Genomic DNA, 19,395 nt, shown 5'->3' on the forward strand with positions numbered 1-19,395 from the left:
TTGGAGAAGAAGAATCTACTGCGAGAAGATCAATTCGAGATTGATCTCAATGGATATCTGTAGAGACCGGATACATATGTGGCTCGAGCATCTACAAATCCATGATCATTGATAGTGGTGAATATCTACCCATGCTAAGGTATTGAGATTCGATCTCATACTTATTTTTTTTAAAATTTTAGATTATATGTTTGTTTTTCTCTTGAGCTTGGGTAGGATTAGATTTGATCTTATGCATGTGGGGTTAGAGGGTTTAACCCGTTTGTTTTCCGTTGCATTCAAAAAATTTTTTGAAATATACACATGATGCCTACCTGATTTTCTAACAGAGATATCAAAGCCACTAATTTTTGAAAACACATATGATCTGATTTTTCTATTAGATCTGAAAGTTTTGGTGACTTAAAATCAATCTTGTACTGATATAAGATTGTCCTGGTATAGGATTTATCCCTTATATTGCAAAGGTTGTCCTTGTTGGGCCTCATGTGGTGCTCTCAAGGCTCAGAGGACCAAGGCTAAGGTCAAGGTCTAAAGTCCATGAGGTGCTCATGGGGTTTCTAGGACTAGTTTGGGTCCTAAGACGAAAGGCTGTCAGCCTTTCGGGTCTTGAGGTTCAAGAGACTTGAGCCTCAAGGGACTAACTTGTTTTGGGCTAAATTTGAGTCCTAGGTAGATGAGATTTATTCAAATCATGGGTGTACATGAGTTTGGGTTAGCATAAATCTCATATCAAGTTAGCCAAGGGAGTTTTGTGGTTGGGTCACATTGATCTTGTATAAATACCTTTGTATTTAGGGTTTGTAAGAAGGGTTCAATCAATCAAATCATTTTCTCTCAGAATTTTCTCTCTCTTACTTCCTTTCCCTCTCTCTCTGCTCTTCTCCACACTCTAGAACCAAGAAACCTAGGGTTTCTTGGCTGCCAACCCAAAAAGGAAAGAAAGGAACCAGCACTGCCTTTTTTGCATGCCCCTATTTTGAGCGTCCCCTCTTGGCCACCCAAGGGGAGTTTCAGATCTTAATTTTTTTTTATTTTAGAGGCTTCATCAAGTGTGCTTCCAGATCCCAAAAGGTGGATTTTAAATCTAGTGGAGAAGGGGTTCAAATCGAAGAAAAAAAATCCTGCCGATAGGATTTACAAGGCCGTTGCAACCAAAAAGGTTGTTCTTCTTCAACGTGTTTCATCCTCTTCCAGGAAGTTTTCTTCATTGATCTCCTGGTGGGAGGTACTCCACATACCTAGAAACATGGCACAATAAGTGGTATTAGAGTCCGTGTTGTGTGGAGGGAGAATGAGATTCCAGAAGGTGAAAATTTTTAAAGGCTGAAATTTCAGCAAGATCCCTGTCAAGGTATTTCTCAAATCCCTTGGATTTTTTGTTGTGATTCAGCATGATCCAGCTATGGCAAGCAACATGAAAGTCAATTTTGAGAAGTTTGATAGGAAAAAAATTTTTTCTATGTGGAAAGTTACGGTTGAAGATCTTTTGGTTCAGGCAGATCTAGATCAGGCATTGGAGGAGAAGCCTGAAGGGATGTCGGATCGTCAATGGATGTCCTTAGAGAAGAAGGCTTGTTCAGTGATTAGAGGATGTTTGGCAAATACGGCTCTCTATTCGGTGTTAGAGGAGAAGACCCTGAAGGGTTTGTGATCGAAGTTACACACCGTGTGTATGGAGAAAAATATGTGCAACAAGCTGATGTTGAAGAAGAGATTGTACAGCCTTCGGATACAGGAAGGTGGAGATGTCTTAGGTCACATCCAGAGGTTCGATTAGATGTGTAATGAGTTACTGAACATCGGGGTGAAGATGGAGGAGGAAAATAGATCTCTATTATTGCTATGCTCGCTGCCCCCTTTCTATGATCCATTGGTGACGACGCTGTTGTATGGCAAGGAGACTCTGGAGTATGAAGACATGGTCTCGGTGCTGCGCTCCAATGAATAGCGGAAAAAGATGACCAAGGATGGAGCTCCCTAGGAGGCTTGGCTGTGGGAGAGAGGTCAAGAAGAGGAATAGAAAGAGGCAAGTCAAGGGGACGATCAAAGTCTCAGAAGAGCAGAAGCAAAAAAGAAGCTCGGTGCTACAAGTGCAATGAGATCAAGCACTTCAAGTGAGATTGCCCGCAGTGGAAAAGCAAGAAAGAAGACAAGGGAGGATTTGATGCGCTAAGTATGGTGGCTGATCGAAGGTGAAGGATGACCTCTTGGTGGTATCTGATGGTCACAGGTGATACACAGATGTATGGACCATGGATTCAGCCTGTTCGCATCACTACACCCCAAACCGGTCCTGGTTCGTGATATACACCAAGATAGATGAGGGGACCGTGACACTCAGAGATGATCACCCATGCAAGGTTGCTAGTATATGAAGCATTCGGGTGAGGATATTTGATGGGATGGTACAGACTCTCACAAATATGAAGCACGTCTCAGAATTGAAGAAGAATCTGGTATCACTGAGCTATTTGGAGCGGAGCGACTTCAGCTTCAGCAGTCGTGACAGAAGTGGAGTCTTGAACATCTCAAATGGAGCCATAGTGGTGATGAGAGGTAGAAGGATGAAAAATAACCTCTATAGATTGGAAGGATTTGTGGTGATCGGAGAATCTGATGCAGTAGCTGCAGCACAGGATCAGTAGGGGGCTCATCGGTTGTGGCACTACCGTTTAGGCCACATGGGTGATTGTGGGATGAAGGAGCTGAGCAAGCATGGTCTGATTACAAATCTGGATGTAGGTATTTCAGAGATATGTGAGCCATGCCAGATGAAAAAGTAGAGGAGAGTGCAGTTTGCCAGCAGTTCAGCTCGTAGTGCAGCCCTACTGGAACTAGTCCACACTGATGTGTGGGGACCGACCTCGATTTCAGCCAAAAATGGGGTGAGATACTTCTTGACCTTTATAGATAATTTTGCGAAGAAGGTATGGGTCTACTTTATGAAGGAGAAATCAGAAGTCTTCATCAAATTCAAGATGTGGAAAGCTGAGGTAGAGAAGGAGACAGGTCGGAGCTTGAAGTGTCTGCAGTCCAACAATGATGGAGAGTACACAGCAGGGAGTTCCATATTTTTTGTGAGTGTGGCATCAAAAGATACTTCTCGGTAAGAGGGACTCCTCAGTAAAATGGGATGGCTGAGAGGATCAACAGAATCCTTTTGAAAAAGGCACGGTGCATGAGGCTGCAGACAGGACTTCCTAAGGCATTCTGGGTTGATACAGTGGATGCAGCCCACTATTTAGTGAATCGATCACCTCACACAAGATTAGATGGTGATATTCCAGAGAAAAAATGATCTGGAAGGAGGATTGGGCTGAGCCATCTAAGGGTGATTGGGTGCACGGCATATGTGCACATCGGTGTTGGTGAGCAGATCAAATTGGATGCCAGGTCATGGAAGATGGTGTTCTTGGAGTATCCATAAGGAGTTAAGGGATACCGACTATGGGATCCCTTAGAGAAGAAGGTCATTATCAGTAGAGATGTCACCTTCGATGAAAATTCAGTTCTTCAAAGGCGAGATGGCATGGAGGAGCAGCAAGAGCAGCAGGAGGTCCAGCAGGGCAGCACTGGACAACTTACATCCTATTCTCTTTTACCTTTTGTAGGTACATCAGGAGAACTTGGTATTCAGGTGGAGCACTTTTCATATGTGTCTCCACAGGTGGAGAGAGCTCGGACAGGTGATAGAAGCCAAGAGGTCTAGCAGAAGCAAGCTGGACCTAAGATGAACATCGGGGTTACACTGCACAAACCTAAAAAGAACGTCAGGCAATCGAAACGATATGGCTTTGAGAAGACATTGTCATATACCCTAGTGACAGCGAATGGGGACCCCTACACCTACGAGGAGGCCATGGAGTGCCAGGATAGAGAGAGGTGGGTCCAAGCAATGTCCGAGGAGATGTAGTCTTTCCACAAGAATGAGACGTAGCGATTGGTGCAGTTGCCACAAGGAAAGAAACCCATTGGTTGCAAATGGGTTTCCCAATGCAAGAAGGGGCCTTCAGAGTAGGGAGGTATCAGGTACTACTCCCAGAAGGAAGGCATCGATTTCAGTGAGGTTTTCTCTCCTGTCGTCAGACATACTTCTATCAGGATGTTGCTGAGCATCGTAGCAGCTCAGGACTTGAAGCTGGAGCAGATGGATGTCAAGACGGTATTCCTCCATGGGCATCTGGAGGAGAGCATCTATATGGAGCAGCCACCGGGGTTTTAAGAGCCAGGAGTAGAAGAGAAGGTCTGTTTGCTACAGAAATCGTTGTACGAGCTGAAGCAGTTGCCGAGGCAATGGTACGAGCAATTTAATTTCTATGTGAGGAACATCGGGTTTTTCAAGTGCGAGTATGACTCTTGTATTTATGTTCGATCTTTGAAGGATGGGTCTAGAGTATTTCTACTCTTGTATGTGGATGATATGCTTATAGCATGCAAGAGTAGGAAGGTTGTGCAGGAACTGAAGGCAGCCTTATTTCGGAAGTTTGAGATGAAGGATTTGGGGCTTGCGAGGAAAATCTTAGGCATAAAATTTTTTAGAGATCGAGCCAAGAAGGTGCTGCATTTATCTTAAGGAGGCTACATCAAGAAGGTCTTGGAGAGATTCAGGATGAAGGAAGTAAAACCGACGGAGCTACCACTTATCGGACACTTCAAACTCTCAAAGACGATGTCGTCACAGACTGAGGTGGAGGCTCAGGAGATGGAGAGAGTGCCGTATGCCTCTAGTGTGGAAAGTCTTATGTACGTTATGGTGTGTTGTAGGTCGGATATCACCCACGCAGTGAGCCAGGTCAGCAGGTTCATGGCACAGCCTGGCAGGGAGCACTGGCGAGTACTGAAGGAGATCTTCAGGTACTTGATGGGTACTGTTGGAGTCGACATTTACTACGGACAGCGAGGAGGTGCTGAAGGACTCTCCAACATGTTCAAGGAGGCTTGGGGGCTGATAGGAGGGTTTGTAGATGCTGATTTTGGTGGAGATGTAGAAACTCGACGATCTACGATAGGTTTTGTATTCAGCCTGTTTGGAAGTCTAGTTTCATGGATATCATGCTTGCAGCCCATCACGACCTTATCGACCACTGAGGCAGAGTATATTGGCATTACGGAGGTAGTGAAGGAGGCCCTATGGCTGAAGGATTTAGCATTAGAGATGGGCCTTGCACAGGAGGCCGTCAGGGTGCACTGTGACAGTCAGAGTGTACTATTACTTGCACAGAACTCTGTCTACCATGCGAGGATGAAGCACATTGACATTAGATATCATTGGATCAGAGAGCTTGTAGAAGAAGGCGAGGTAGAGCTAGTGAAAGTCCACACCAAGGAGAATCCAATGGATGCACTGACGAAGGTTCTTCCATGGGACAGCTTTCAAAGATGTGTGACACTGATGTACTTGATTGACAGGATAGAGTTGGCTGAGGCCTTGGGACACCAAGATAGAGATTATTGAGCCTCATGTGGTACTCCCAAAGCTCAAGAGATCAAGGTTAAGGCCAAGGTCCAAAGTCCATGAGGTGCTCATGGGGTTTCTAGGACTAGTTTAGGTCCTAGGATGAAAGACTGTCAGCCTTTCGGGTCTTGAGGTTCAAGAGACTTGAGCCTTAAAGGGCTAACTTGTTTTGGGCTAGATTTGAGTCCTAGGTAGATGAAATTTATTCAAATCATGGGTGTATATGGGTTTGGGTTAGCATAAATCTCATATCAAGTTAGCCAAGGGAGTTTTGTGGTTGGGTCATATTGACCTTGTATAAATACTTTTATATTTAGGGTTTGTAAGAAGGGTTTAATCAATCAAATCATTTTCACTCAAAATTTTCTCTCTCTTCCTTCCTTTCCCCCTCTCTCTCTGGTCTTCTCCACGCCCTAGAACCAACAAACCCAGGGTTTTTTGGCCACCAACCAAAAAAAAAAGAAAGGAACCAGTGCTGCCTTTTTTGCACGCCCTTGTTTTGAGTGCCTCCTCTTGGCTGCCCAAGAGGAGTTTTAGGTCCTATTTTTTTTGATTTTGGAGGCTTCATCAAGTGTGCTTCTAGATCTCAAAAGGTGAATTTCAGATCTGATGGAGAAGGAGTTCAGATCCAAGAAAGAAATCCTGCCGACAGGATTTACAAGGCTGCTGCAACCAGAAAGGCTATTTTTCTTCAATATGTTTCATCCCCTTCCAGGGAGTTTTCTTCATTGATCTCTTGGTGGGAGGTACTCCACATATCTGAAAATGTGGCACAATAGTCCTAGCATAAGATTGATCAGTTTTGAAAATTATTTTCAAAGTAAGTAAATTAATCTTTTAGATCTGAAAATTAAAAGATTCGAAGGCTGGGAGGTTTTCTAAGATTTAAGCAGAGTGCATCTCCGATCAGGGTTCAGATTCGGGGCTTTAAAAGACCTTGTGGCAAACAGAGGCATGGTGAGTTCAGCATAACCTAAGCAGCAACCGCGAGCAGAGGCAGCAGCAGACCCTGGAGAGGCATCGATAAAGAGCAAGAGCAGGAGCTTCAGGCAAACTATCAGACAGCAGACAACGGTTGCTTCAGAGGTTCAGAGAATCTTCCTAGAGAGAGAGCTTTTGTGAGGGAGAGTTTTTTGTGAGAGAGAGATTGGGTGTATGAGGGTTGAGGATGTGATCTCCTCTTGTAATTTTCTTTTTTTCATAGTGAAACTTGCATGCCCCGTGAAGATGAGCTTTTTGGCTGATCCACGTATTTGATTATTTCTGTTTTATTTTTTTTTTCTTCCTGCTACGATACGTGGTATTGAAAAGATCCTATGAAAATGGTGTCCTAGCCAAACATCCCCAACATGACCCCCCTAGATGCCCATGGGGCTCTCCCTTTTATAGGCCAAAATCTCAGCATTGGAGCTTCATCTTCATCGCATTTTGTATGCTTGCACCCTCGCCCGACGCATGCTCGAAGGCTGGTGTCCAACCATTGTTGGCTGCCGATTTTCCTTTCATGGCCCACATGCAAACAACACTTGGCATAGCCTAACGTTTCGCGCATGTTTACCCATTTAAAACCCAACCCAAAAGTCCTTAATGTGTAAGCAACCAAGGGTCCCATGCTACTTGTGCATGCATCCATATGCTCCATCTAATCAAACGTGTGTCACGCGCCTAACCACATGAGCCTTCATGCGCTGCTTTCACAAAAAATGGCAGAACCTCTACTGCCTTTTAAAACCATCTTCTTACTTTAAAAACTCTTTCTTCCACGTGGCTTTTCATATGCAAAACATGCACAGCACCCAGGCATTCAAGGCCTCCACACTCCGATCTGGCATCTTTCCTTTTAAATATTTCCCATGCTACCCACTCTCTTTTCTTTCTTGGCTTGGCTCTCTTGCATTTAACGCCCAGTCCTCCATGAGGCTCCAAAACCCACGGCCCCACTTGCAAACCACATTCCTGCTACATCATTGGCCTACAACTCATTAGCCTTCCACGTATTACCTTTTGCTATTTATTTTCTTTTGAATCTCATATCCCATGTTCGCTCCAAATTTCATGTAGTCTATTTCTAATCTTAATGCACATTGATTTGGATTTGAAGAATAGTTGATTTGAAAATAAATCACAGCACTTGTCAAGTTTTTTAAAAAAGAACATAAAAAAATCAAATACTAAATAATTAAAACTAAATAATCAAAATATTAATATTTTTTATATTAAATTATTATACTTATCACCAAACATCATAAAAGTGAATATGAAGTGTTATAATTTTGGGTTATAATTGTCGCTTTGTTAAAGTTATATGCTGAACATAGAATGTTAGAGATATGGATAAAATTGTTTTGACTCTATAAATATTAGAGTTGACCAATGGAAATTAAATGTTAGGTTAATCATCTTTTTAATGTGTTTCAAAATTCTTATTCCTAATGGAAATTGTTGCTATTTGTAGCACTATATGCTTAAATACAATGAATTAGGTGAATAGACATTTAACATCCCATTGCAATTTTTCATGTCATTGTGCACATGTAGAATTTTCGACCTCAATATCACACATACCATGTAATGTTTTTTGTTATGTCAACTAGAGTGGTTATAAATGAAATTGGAGAAGGTTGTAATTCTTGGCTATAGCTATTGCTAGTGAAACAATGGGTAGAACATAATTAAGCCTATGGTTCTTCATTTGAGTTATCTTTATTTAGGCATCATCATACTTACGAGTGTAAATATTAGTTGTATGAGCAAGATCCTTGATTCAACCATAAAAGAGGCTGGCATTTTAGCAGGTAATATTCATATCGGGACTTTGTTTTTCTGAAGGTCTTTAAGATTTTATTTAAACTGTAATTATGGTTAATTTAATTGCTATTATTCTAAAGCTTCTGGTGGGCATCTTTTTGTGCAAGCCCTGGACTGGAGTGAAGAAATTTAGCCAAACATAGTTCAAGAACTCATGCCTCTACCAGGGAAAATTAAGTTGCAGAAATCAAATTGTTGCTATCATGGTGTCAATATTATGGCATTCAATAAAGTGCTCATTTTTAACCATAAATGAGTGTTGTAGACAAAATATATTTGGATAAAAGTTTCATACTGATCTTTGTTGGCGATACACTGCCCAGAGGACAATATATCTTTCCCAAGTACTTCATAATCCACTGAAGTACGCTTTCATTTCCAAATGGCCAGCAGTCAACCAAGCTTGAACCAGAAAAGGAATAAATAGCATAAAATGCACATAAGAAATAAAACGAAATAAATGAAAGCTAAGTCAATTATTCAGAGACAAGACATGGCGTGAATGCTTGAACATTATGTCTCTGGCAAATAAACAGTTGATGAACCAAATTACTGAAAAGATGTACATAAAATTGATCAAAATGCCTCTGATTTTTTCATTAACTATAGAAAAAATTAAATTTAGAGAGCATGGCATCATATTAAACATTCTAATAATGCAAAAACATACTCAACCTAAATGGCAACTACCTTAGCATATCTACAAGTTTATGAATTATATCAACATACTAACATCATTATTATAAAGTAGGATAATTACCCAAAAAAACATAACCCATGATAGAACAGTGCAAATAAAGCCACTTTCTGAAACTCCCATACCGAGCCTTTGATTTTTGCGACTTTTGGTTCAAATCTAACTCAACTTCACGAAGTCTATTTACTTTACTCTTAGCTACAATAAGCTTTATTTGGCAAGCAGAAGCCCGTAAACTTATATTTTCTCTCTTTAACCTCAAAACTTGATCACATAATTAAGGGATCACTATCATTGATTAAGCACACATAGAACGATCTATCTAAGTAAAATATCTACAATATGACTCATCCTACACAATTAAACCATCCAATGACTGAATAATAATAAACATTTGACAAATAATAGCTTCATTTCTATTAAATTATACTTACATGATAGTTAGGGTAGCCTATAAATCTCTTATCAGGATTATCATTAGTTCACGAGGTCCACTGTCGAACAAAAACATTGTATTTGCATTTTTTGCAATCAACATTGCTCTTTTCGGATGAAATGGAGCGCCAGAATGGAGATGGAATGTTGCTTGTTAATGAAAAAATCCTATAGCTAGATGACTGAATTTATGATTTAGAAGGAACCAAAATCATAAAAAAGAATATATATATATATATATATATATATATATATATATATATATATATATATATATATTATGATCGGAACAGATGGCTTCCCCTCTATCTTCTCCTTTCTATCTCCCTCCCTGTTTCTTTTCCCCTAAAGCATTAGATGAGGATGATGGAAAGATGAAGAAAGAAAGATAATGCTAAGAATCAGATCAAATTTCTATCTTGATTGTTTATTAACATCATCAGATGTTATGTTAGCAATGCTTTGCTTTTTATTATACCATATTAGATTACTTATAGATCATGTGCAGTCTACGAGCAAATGACATTGAACTCTATCTATCATTTTCTCTGATTTAGCACGATTTTACCATTTCATGATCAAATTGATACAACTGAAATTTAGATGACTCAATTACTAATTCCCCAAATTTCATTGTCCAAAAGCATATTTTTCCCCTAATTTTTATTATATTGTTGTTATTATGAATATGAATATTACACCATCAAATTTTAGTTCGCGTGGTACTGCTACTTGCCTATAGATTGTTTTTTAGGTACTGATTCTTTTTAGGTACTGATTCAACCAGCATGCAACCATTTTTCTAAAGGAAAATACATTTAATGTTAATTTATGTGTTATATATAATATTTATAATTGCCAAATATTGGAGAAGCACGTGCATCCGCATGTGCACGCGCACACAGAGAATAAAGTTTGCTACTTTATAATTTTGGAATGACATTCAACCAAACATTTAGATAAAAGACCATAATATTAAGTTTAATAACCACCAATCATGAAGTACACAGCCAACAGCCTTAAGTAGGTAAGATCAGAATACACAATTTGAAGAAAAAACCTACATATCATGGGCTATTTTATATCAATCTTTTTAAAAGATCAGTCGGAGATTTGAAAAACAGGATGAAACAAGTTTGGATAGCATTAGATGTGTTTGATCTCAACAATTCTACTTTAAGTAGGAACTCTGCCAATAACTGAAACACCTGATTCCAAGTCTGTAAAATTCCATCAGCAACTCTGACAGGTTCACAGATCTGCACACCTTGAAGACAAACAATTTTTAGCAAACAGTGTTCAAGTTCTGTCAATCTAGATATCAAAATAACACTCGTACATCACCTTTGCTCCTACATCAATCATCATGAAAATTTTTAATGTCAATATCCTTTTCACATTGCTGGAAAATGAAACAAACCAAGATATTTCAATATACTATTTGAGCTAAGTGTGGGTTATTAACATATCAACAAAAGCCAATCACCAGCATATGCACAGGACACCAGTCGTCATACAGAAAAAGAGGGGGAAAGGAAACAGAAACATGATATCTCATCTTTCTCCCATCAACACTTGAACCCTTTGCAGGCCATCAACCAGACTAAGAGTATGAGTGCCATTACAGCACCAGCTACCATCAGCTTGAATCGAAGGTTCTGAAGCCACATCTTCCGTCGGAGTTGCCTGCCCTGTCTCTGAAAGCTGTCAGCCTGAAAAAAGAGACCAACAACTTTGATGCTTTGAGAACATTCCTTTCTGTTTTTATATTTCATGCACATTTAATGCTACAGTACTTGTTTAATCAAACTAATATTGCACCTAAACAGGAGAATACCTGAAATTGCAAACTTTCAGTCTTGTCCACCAAAAGTTCAATTTTCTCTCCCCGATCAAGAACCTACGTAAATGCAAAACTAAAATGAGTTTCACCTCCCCATAACCAAGTTTAGGATTGTTAACCAGTATAATCTTCTCGTAACCAATTTTTCAGCTGCTAATTGGTGTTTTTTGAATTCTTCAGACCATTTAGTTGATATCCATTTCACAGTCATAAGTTCCAACTGACATCGTACTTGCAGAATGAGGACATAACATGAAATAGCTCTCTCATGCATCTTTATCAAAATATGCACTGCCGTTTCTTAAGCACTTCATTCTGAAAATCAAGGTTTTAATTATCCACCATGGACGATACAGGCTTAGTAAAGGGTGAAAAATCAAAAGATCCTTCCAATGTTTGGTTGCCGCAAAAGTGAGAGAACTGCAATAGATGACACTGGAATCTGCTGATATATGCTATTTCACCAACACATTTCCCCAGTTTAAACATATCAATAACAAGAAAAATGGCCTAGATGTTTCCATGCACTTGTGCCAAAAAAACAAGTCTGTTCGAATTCTTTAATATGCTTGTATACACATTATAAGGCAGATACTGCAGTTATAATTTTCAACCGAGCTATTTATCATAGAATCTGCGGAAGGGATATACACACACATATACACATACATAAATACATATATACTTCCAATAACAAAAATCTGACTACCACGAGCACATCAGAACCAGACCTCAATGTCGACACCTAAATGAATGAACAGCCTAATTCTCAAAAGCAATATGTTCAAGATTAATAGTTATCTTCTTATACATAATAACTTACCTATAAAGTAAAACAATTGCAAAACATTTTGCTAATCAAATGAAATTAAGTTTGCAAAACGATTGTAGCCAAAAGAAGCTTTTCCTAAATCAATTATAATCTCCTGTTCATGTGCATCTGTATAACTCAAAGGAGTAGGAAGAGTACATGAAAATGAGAGAATATCTAAAATTAAAGAACCCTGATGTATATCAAATTTGCTCATGGAAAGGTATGATTTTCTAGCAAGAATGTAGATAATTATTAAGTTATTGGAGAAAAAGGAGAAATTTTAAGAGTGAATGACAAATAAAAAGTATCATATCTTCTGATACTTATCACGTGAGTGATGAATAGGAATTTTGAAACTGAACATGTTTATGGACTAGATATGCTTATACTTTAGTTTTGAAAATGTATTTCCATTGAACATTTGATGCTTGAGCATTCCATCACAAACAAGTGGAGTAACCATAAAGGCATAATTATTTAGTAATAGAGGTTACATACTGGATAGGAGGAAGGATGACTACATAAATCATTTTAATCCACGGAATGAAAAACAACAAATACTTGGAATTCAACTTCTCACTAGTTTTCTTTCTCCATAATAAGGTGACGAATCATCTGTTTAATTTTATTTATGGAGTTGGTAAACTTTGCTTTAGGACATACATGAAAATTTGTGAGTAATGATATCTATAGAAAGTGAGCACTCACAGAAGATGAAAAGGCTAAACATCACATCAATGTGGACAGTCATGTAAAACCTCTTCACATCTGGTTCCTCATGATGTTTGCCAAGATACTGTCTAGTGATTTCATGGTAATGAAACACTTATTTTTAGGTGCTAAAGGCACCGAATTGAGTATCTCAAAAGTAGATTCAGTGGAAAAGATTAAGTTGCCTAAAACATGCTGCACTATGGGCCTCCCTAAAAGGGACTTTCCTCTCAACCTCAACAACACAAGTTGCCCTAGTAATTTTTTTTCTGTCCTCACATTTCTTTGCAATGCTCATCTTAAGTTGAGCAACACCAACATAATGATAAAAAATCCAGTCTGTTTGATCACCTATATGTGACAGCCACCATGTATGTCTCTACACATTGCAGCCTCAAGCCTTTGAACATTTTTTTTCTTCTCTTGCTCATCTTAGGAGCATATATTTGTATGTTTCCCAATATATTTTTCTTTCGGCATATAATTTCATTTGTTATTTAGAAATCCCATCATTAATTATGATTTTCTTGACTTCTATTTCTTGTAGCTTACAAGGAATTGAATTCTAAATGCGTATAACAATTAACGTGTAAACAACATCATCTCAACATATAACAATTTTTTCCTAAATAGAATAACATGAAAGAACATAGAGAATGACTTTAAGACTAAGACGTAGTGCACAGCTTTCATAAATATTTTTCATTTTTTATTTTTACAACAAACACCAATATGTTTTATTAGGTAAAATTTTAAACAATCTGATGATTTATTTTGATCCCCCAGGAAACAATGCTGATTCCATCCTGAAAAAGATCATCCCTATTTTGAGTTGGCAACTGGAAGTCTTAGATGATTGGAAAAGACTCTGGCAACAACTACCTCAAGAAAGGAAAAAAACCAAAAGAAAAAAAAAAACCGGATCTCAACTGAAAAGGACAGTTTAATACTCTTGTTTCTAAGAACCAAACTAGTAGAAGCAAATAAAGTAAGATGCCTTGTAGACAATCTCCTCAAATATGTATTAATGCTCATATGCAAGCGAGTTTTATTTGACCTTGAAAATTCTATACCTTTGACCTTGGACTTCTTGTAATTCATCATCATAAGATTTATGCAACAGAGTTAGGACCGAGGGGAGAAAATGCATGACTACTACCCTTCCAATCAGTGTTACTTGGACACTTAAAATGGGTGCTGAGTGCTCGTGCTCCCCAGGTGAGATTGCAATCTCCAAAAGTCCCAAGAGGGGGGTACATCATGTGTATATGTACCATGATCAAATTGTCAAAAACACCTTCAGCTCCTAACATAGCTGTTCATGCTCATAGATACAAATTCTTACACTACTCTTGCATATGAATGGCACAAACACAATCTTGGGCACCAATACATTCTGATTGTTTAAGGGAATAAACAAAGACCCAAAACTACAAATATACAATATATTGTGTTATGATGCACTTTAGGCATACTTTAGTCATATCATCAAAAGGACATATGGTCACCAGTTCAGAGATATGTTTCATATGGTCTCACCAGTTTATAACATACACCAAATGCCTGCTTAAATTAACCATTCAAATGGCCAAGGGTTTGCTAAAGATGGATAAGTTCCAAGGTCAAGAAATTGTCAAAAAAGCATGTATCTTATTATACTCAAAGTGACAAGCTTATGGTGATTAAACTACAAAAGCACTCAAAGTGACTTTTATTTAATTAGGAGACGGGAGCATAATTTGAGCACTTATCAAAAAGTAATTGTAGATATTAGGGTGGACAAAAAAGTGATTCATGGAATGTGGTATGAGGTAAATATTATCGATGATGCTGTAAGATGAATGGAGGCAAAGGTCACCATATTGGTAAAAATCATCACAGATGACAATTTTGAAAACTGTGGAGAAGTAATATAAAAAAAAGTTAATACTTGAACAAATTATAGTGTAAGGATGAAACCTTTATTTTTTCATTTTTTGGTGCACAAGGATGATACCTTTCTTCATTGTTACCAAAGTAATATATATATATATATAAGCCTAAAAAATGCCCCATTGGAATTCTAAAAAAATCATGAATGATATATTCACACCTTATACCAAGTTCATAATGGTATACATAGATGATGCACTAATATTCTCAAATTCAATAGAGCAACATATCAAACACCTTCAAGTTTTTAAAACAGAAATTATAAAAAATGGCTTAGTTCTGTGCCTTTACACGGCCAAATGGCTGTGCGACTTGGGTCATGCAAGGGCTTGGTGGACTACTAATTGTGTGGTGAGCAAGGTGTGGGAATGTTGTACCCTTTTCAAGAGATTAGCTACCTCTGTAACTAGTAGTTCATCATCAGGCATGTCAGTTTTGGATGTTGATGCAATTTCTGTAGTATGGAGAGGCAATGGAATCAATATTTTGACAAAATTATGGTATAAAGATGATATCTTTTATTCACTTTTTCCTTAACTCTTCCTTATTGATTTGAATTATGATGCCTTGGTCAGCTTACTGGTATGATAGGAAAAGTTGTTTAATGCCATATCCTTTCTAGGAGGTTAGCCACACCCCGATTTACTGTAACAAGTGGTTCATGGTCAATATGCTGATCAAATGGTTAAGTAGCCACTTCTTATTAAGCCCAATTATAGCTTTCTCAGTTTTGAATAGACTCATTTTTATGAGAAGAAACTTTAGAATTAAAATTCAACACAAGATCCAAGCCCTCATCTAGATGATCATTTTATGCTGATCTTTAACTAAAGGAAAATAGTGCTTTAGATAATGCAAATTTACCTCTTTATGAGTAGCTATCATTATTATGACAGTATGTACTTGATAATGAAAGTTCTTGGACTCTTTTGATCATGGTTTGCCGCGGTTCGGGGCATGCCAAACAAGGGGATTCGGAGAATGCCGAACGGTACCAGCAGATAACCAATGTGGTTTAGATATTCGATTCAGCATGCCGGTGAAAACGGAGTGAGGAAGAAGGAAAGAGAGGAAGAGAAAGAGGAGAGGAGGGATGAAGAGGGAAAAACCGACGGTGGCCCATCGAGGCCACTAGAGGGCCACCGAGGCCTTTGGGGCTCTACAATCCTCTATGAGATGCGTGAAGAGAAAGAGAGGGGAAGGAAGAGAAAAGGAGTGAGGGGAAAGCAGTGGGGAGGCTGCCGTGGCTGCTTGATGATGCAAATGCGCCCCGCGGTCACCGCAGGTTTAAAACAGAGACGACGCTCCTATTTCATGCCTCTATTTCATTGTATTTTTTAAAAAATATGATAAAAAATACGATAAACATGATAAATTCATTGCCAGCTTCACTGTTTATCATATTTTTTAAAAAATATGACGAAACATGGTCACTCCTATTTCGAACCCGCAACGACCGTTGTGTGCATTTGCGCAGTTCGACGGCCATGACGGCCTCCCTGTTGCTTTCCCCTCACTCATTTTCTCTCCCTTCCCTTCTCTTTCTATCTCTCTCTACTCTCATTTCCTCTTGTGGAGGACCATGGATTTCGGGAGGCTTCAAAGGCCCTTCGAGGGCCTCCAAGGCCCTCTGAGGACCTCCATGGCCCTCCAGTGGCCACCGTTGCTATCTTTATCAACCTCCCTTTCCTTCCCTCCCTCTCTCTCCCTCCCCCCCTCTCTTTCTCTATCTTTTCCTCCCCCATTCATTCCTTGTTTCTATGTTGGTTCGGATCAATACAGTCTGGTACATAGATGTACCAACTCGTACCATTGGTTGGTCGGTATGGGGTCCAATTCCAAATCAGCAATCTTTGCTTTTGATAGTGTTGAGAACTCTCAATCACCAAAACCATCATGCTGCATCAAAATTGCAGAGTAAAACAGATATGTGCCTAGTAGTGGCTAAAATGTATGACAAAAATGAATGAAAGTACAAAGGGTTTGGAAGATAATCAGGAATAATATTATTCATTTTGTCAATGGAATCATTTCCTCAAGTATTCTTTCCCTTTCTTTGACACTTTTGTTCTTTTAATCATCCAGTTAAATAATATAAATAAGGACTGCTGACATCCTTCCTAAATATCCTTTTTTTTTAAAATAAATTATTATGCTTCCATCCCTTTGAAAAATCAATCACGAGCTTCTGTTAATTAACATACAACCAAAAAATGATGCTATCAAATTCCTTTCACTGCTCCACCCTCTTCAATGAAATCTGATGTCTAACCCTCAACTTCCTGTGGCATTGCTGTAGCTAGACTAGATGAAAATATATTGCCAACACCCAAAAAGTTCTATGAGATCCTGAGCTAGAAAGTGCTCCAGTTTTTCAGGTATTTTTCCTCAATCCTCATACACTGAGACACACACAAACACAGAGAGCTTTTTTCTTTTTTTTGTTGGTGTGGGGGTGGTGGTTGGGGTGGGGGAGAGAGAAGCAGACTCAGGTAACAAATACAAAATATGGGCCTTCTAAACACAACTATCATCAATTATTAAATAATAGCATCCTTCCTAAACATAAGAAAATCTCGGTGATCTCTGGACAAAACTTAAACATATATATAATTGAGTTCAATACTGTAATTTTTAAAGGTTCATAACATCCAAGCAGCATACCATCCGGGTTGTCATAATGGATAATGCTTTTGCAAAATAATGGTCGTATCTCTCACTTAGCTAGAAAAATTTACTTATCTTTGCATTATCTTTCAAGCATTCTATAAGTTATGAGCAGAAAGGGCGACAAGGATTCATACCTTCTCAATATTGTCCATCATTATTCCTTTAACCTCTGTAATCTGAGCTTTCAGGTTGGATAGCTTGCCCATTTCTTCTGGATGATTTACGCAATACTGCATATGCTCCTTCAGCCTGGGACTGTTACAATTAATAAACAATTTAATAAAATTCATAATTTGCAGCATAGTTTTGGCAATTTCAAGTGCAGTCTCATACACACCCGAACTCCCGATCAAGACTGTAGGCAACACTGAACCTATCTTCAAACAGATCATCATCATCGTCATCAGCAAGCGTGTGGAAGCCTCCATCGTTAATACCCAATCCATAACGCTGCATGAAATCATCCTTAACTCGCTCTAGAAAGACAAATGGTACACTCCTCCCAATTGACTCATCAGTCACAACAAGGAAAACTACACATGCAAAAAAAAAAAGAAGCAGCTACTTAAAGGCAGACAGAGTATGAACAAAACAAGAAAAGAAGAGGTGAGAATCTACAAGAAAACCATACCAAACCCTTTATCAACAAGGAAGTTGAACATATGCCCATCGCATGAATAAGTGAACTTGTTAGAATTTGGTGGCAGCTTCTGTAAGCACTGGATCGCGATAGTATTACAATTCCCAGAAAAAGAAGTGTGCTCAGCAAGCACAACAGTGCCTTTCGCAACAAAACTATATATCAGTGGTTGCCTGCTCATGTCTCCGGAGTAAAAGAAATTCTCCAATACACCAGTGCCAGCCAATATATCCAGCAATCGTTAACCACTCTGCACATATAAAGAGAGAACGGAATAAAGGTTTCTACTTCGCAACGAGTTTACAACACCAGAAAACAGTGGATAGCTGCGAATTTCTTAGCTACTGGGAGAAAGATGTGAATCAACAACTTCTTTCTTGAGAATATTGAATCAAGAAAATGAAACAAGAAGAAATATTATTTTTTTTGCTCCGTAATCCGGGTCTAGAAAAGAAATACTAAGAAGAATTTCAGATCAAGAATAGGAGGAAGTGTATTCGACTAAACGAAGTTAAATTCGAGCAAAATTAGAGAAAATTCCATGAAATCGATGCTTAGACCTCGCAAGGACTGCCAATTGAGGTAAATCAGACGAAAATTCTTCAAGAAAACAAAGACAAATCCTCGAATCCAAAGCGGTTTCAGAGATTTGTTTTTTCTTATATAAGAAAAAGCGAGAGAGATGGTGACTGGTAAGTGATCGAACCTCGAAAACCCTAATTTCGCTTGCTTCGAGACGAAGTTGCGCTCGCCATCTATCTCTGTGTACTTGGAGATGCCCTTCCTCTCACAGAGAAACACATTGGTTTCAAACAAGCGGGATTACGAGTAATGAGACGACTTCTTTAATTACGCTTCTGCTTCTGCCACTAATTACCGACGATATTTACTGAATTGAGCTCAACATTTTACTGTAATTGGTAATCCTGTTAACTTTCAAAGCCAGCGAAAGACTCGTTGCGAAGGGTAAAATTGGAACATCGGAAACATGTAGTGGTTATGTTTTTCTTAAGAAAAGTAATTTGAGCCGTGACCGGTCGTTGTGACGAGACGGGTTGGTCGTCAAATACGATGCACAACCTTTGACGGGGATAACGTGCGTGAGAAGGTAGATGAATGTTCGGTAAAAATGATCAGAGAAGGCCATGATTTTCTATCTAATTATTTTTTTATTACTTATTTATTTATTTATTTTGATAAGATGAGAGTTATAATTATATTATTTAAATGATAATAGAAATGCACGTGGAAGTAAGCCGAGCAATAAGAGGTTCGGTGGAACAAAACAAACAAATACAATAGGCTTGGATAAACTGAAAACGCTGAATACAGTAAGTGAGTAGAAAATGAGAAATAATAGCTTGTCATGTGCGATAGCCAGAGAAGC

The 19,395-nt window shown here is 38.6% G+C and overlaps 1 protein-coding gene across 3 annotated transcripts; it reads right to left on the reverse strand.

Annotated features, from left to right (window-relative positions):
• Window positions 1-10,352: 10,352 nt before the first annotated feature.
• LOC105061474 (vesicle-associated membrane protein 727) lies at window positions 10,353-18,870 on the reverse strand. 3 transcript variants are annotated; one of them, XR_012142650.1, is made up of 7 exons: window positions 18,715-18,870; window positions 18,000-18,258; window positions 17,706-17,901; window positions 17,503-17,623; window positions 11,236-11,298; window positions 10,885-11,110; window positions 10,353-10,665 (listed from the first exon to the last, which is right to left on the reverse strand). XR_012142650.1 is itself a non-coding variant. In XM_010945527.4 (6 exons), exons 2-6 carry the CDS (start codon window positions 18,187-18,189, stop codon window positions 10,967-10,969), a joined length of 714 nt encoding a protein of 237 aa, XP_010943829.1. In that variant the 5' UTR covers window positions 18,190-18,258; window positions 18,715-18,870; the 3' UTR covers window positions 10,714-10,966. The 3 variants fall into 3 exon arrangements, 1 of the variants encoding a protein (XP_010943829.1); XR_834588.4 differs by lacking the exon at window positions 10,353-10,665 and adding an exon at window positions 10,752-10,800; XM_010945527.4 differs by lacking the exon at window positions 10,353-10,665 and having other exon boundaries at window positions 10,714-11,110.
• Between the last annotated feature and the right edge of the window lie 525 nt (window positions 18,871-19,395).

The sequence above is a fragment of the Elaeis guineensis genome, chromosome 7 (genome assembly GCF_000442705.2).
Source record: "Elaeis guineensis isolate ETL-2024a chromosome 7, EG11, whole genome shotgun sequence".
NCBI lineage: Eukaryota > Viridiplantae > Streptophyta > Magnoliopsida > Arecales > Arecaceae > Elaeis > Elaeis guineensis.

Excerpts from the sequence above, each read along its gene's own strand:
- LOC105061474 (XM_010945527.4), bottom strand. The coding sequence starts at position 18,189 with ATGAGCAGGCAACCACTGATATATAGTTTTGTTGCGAAAGGCACTGTT. Across the intron at positions 17,902-17,999 it reads CCTTGTTGATAAAGGGTTTG|TTTTCCTTGTTGTGACTGAT; the intron begins GTATGGTTTTCT and ends TTGCATGTGTAG. Across the intron at positions 11,111-11,235 it reads CTGAAAGTTTGCAATTTCAG|GCTGACAGCTTTCAGAGACA; the intron begins GTATTCTCCTGT and ends CTCTTTTTTCAG.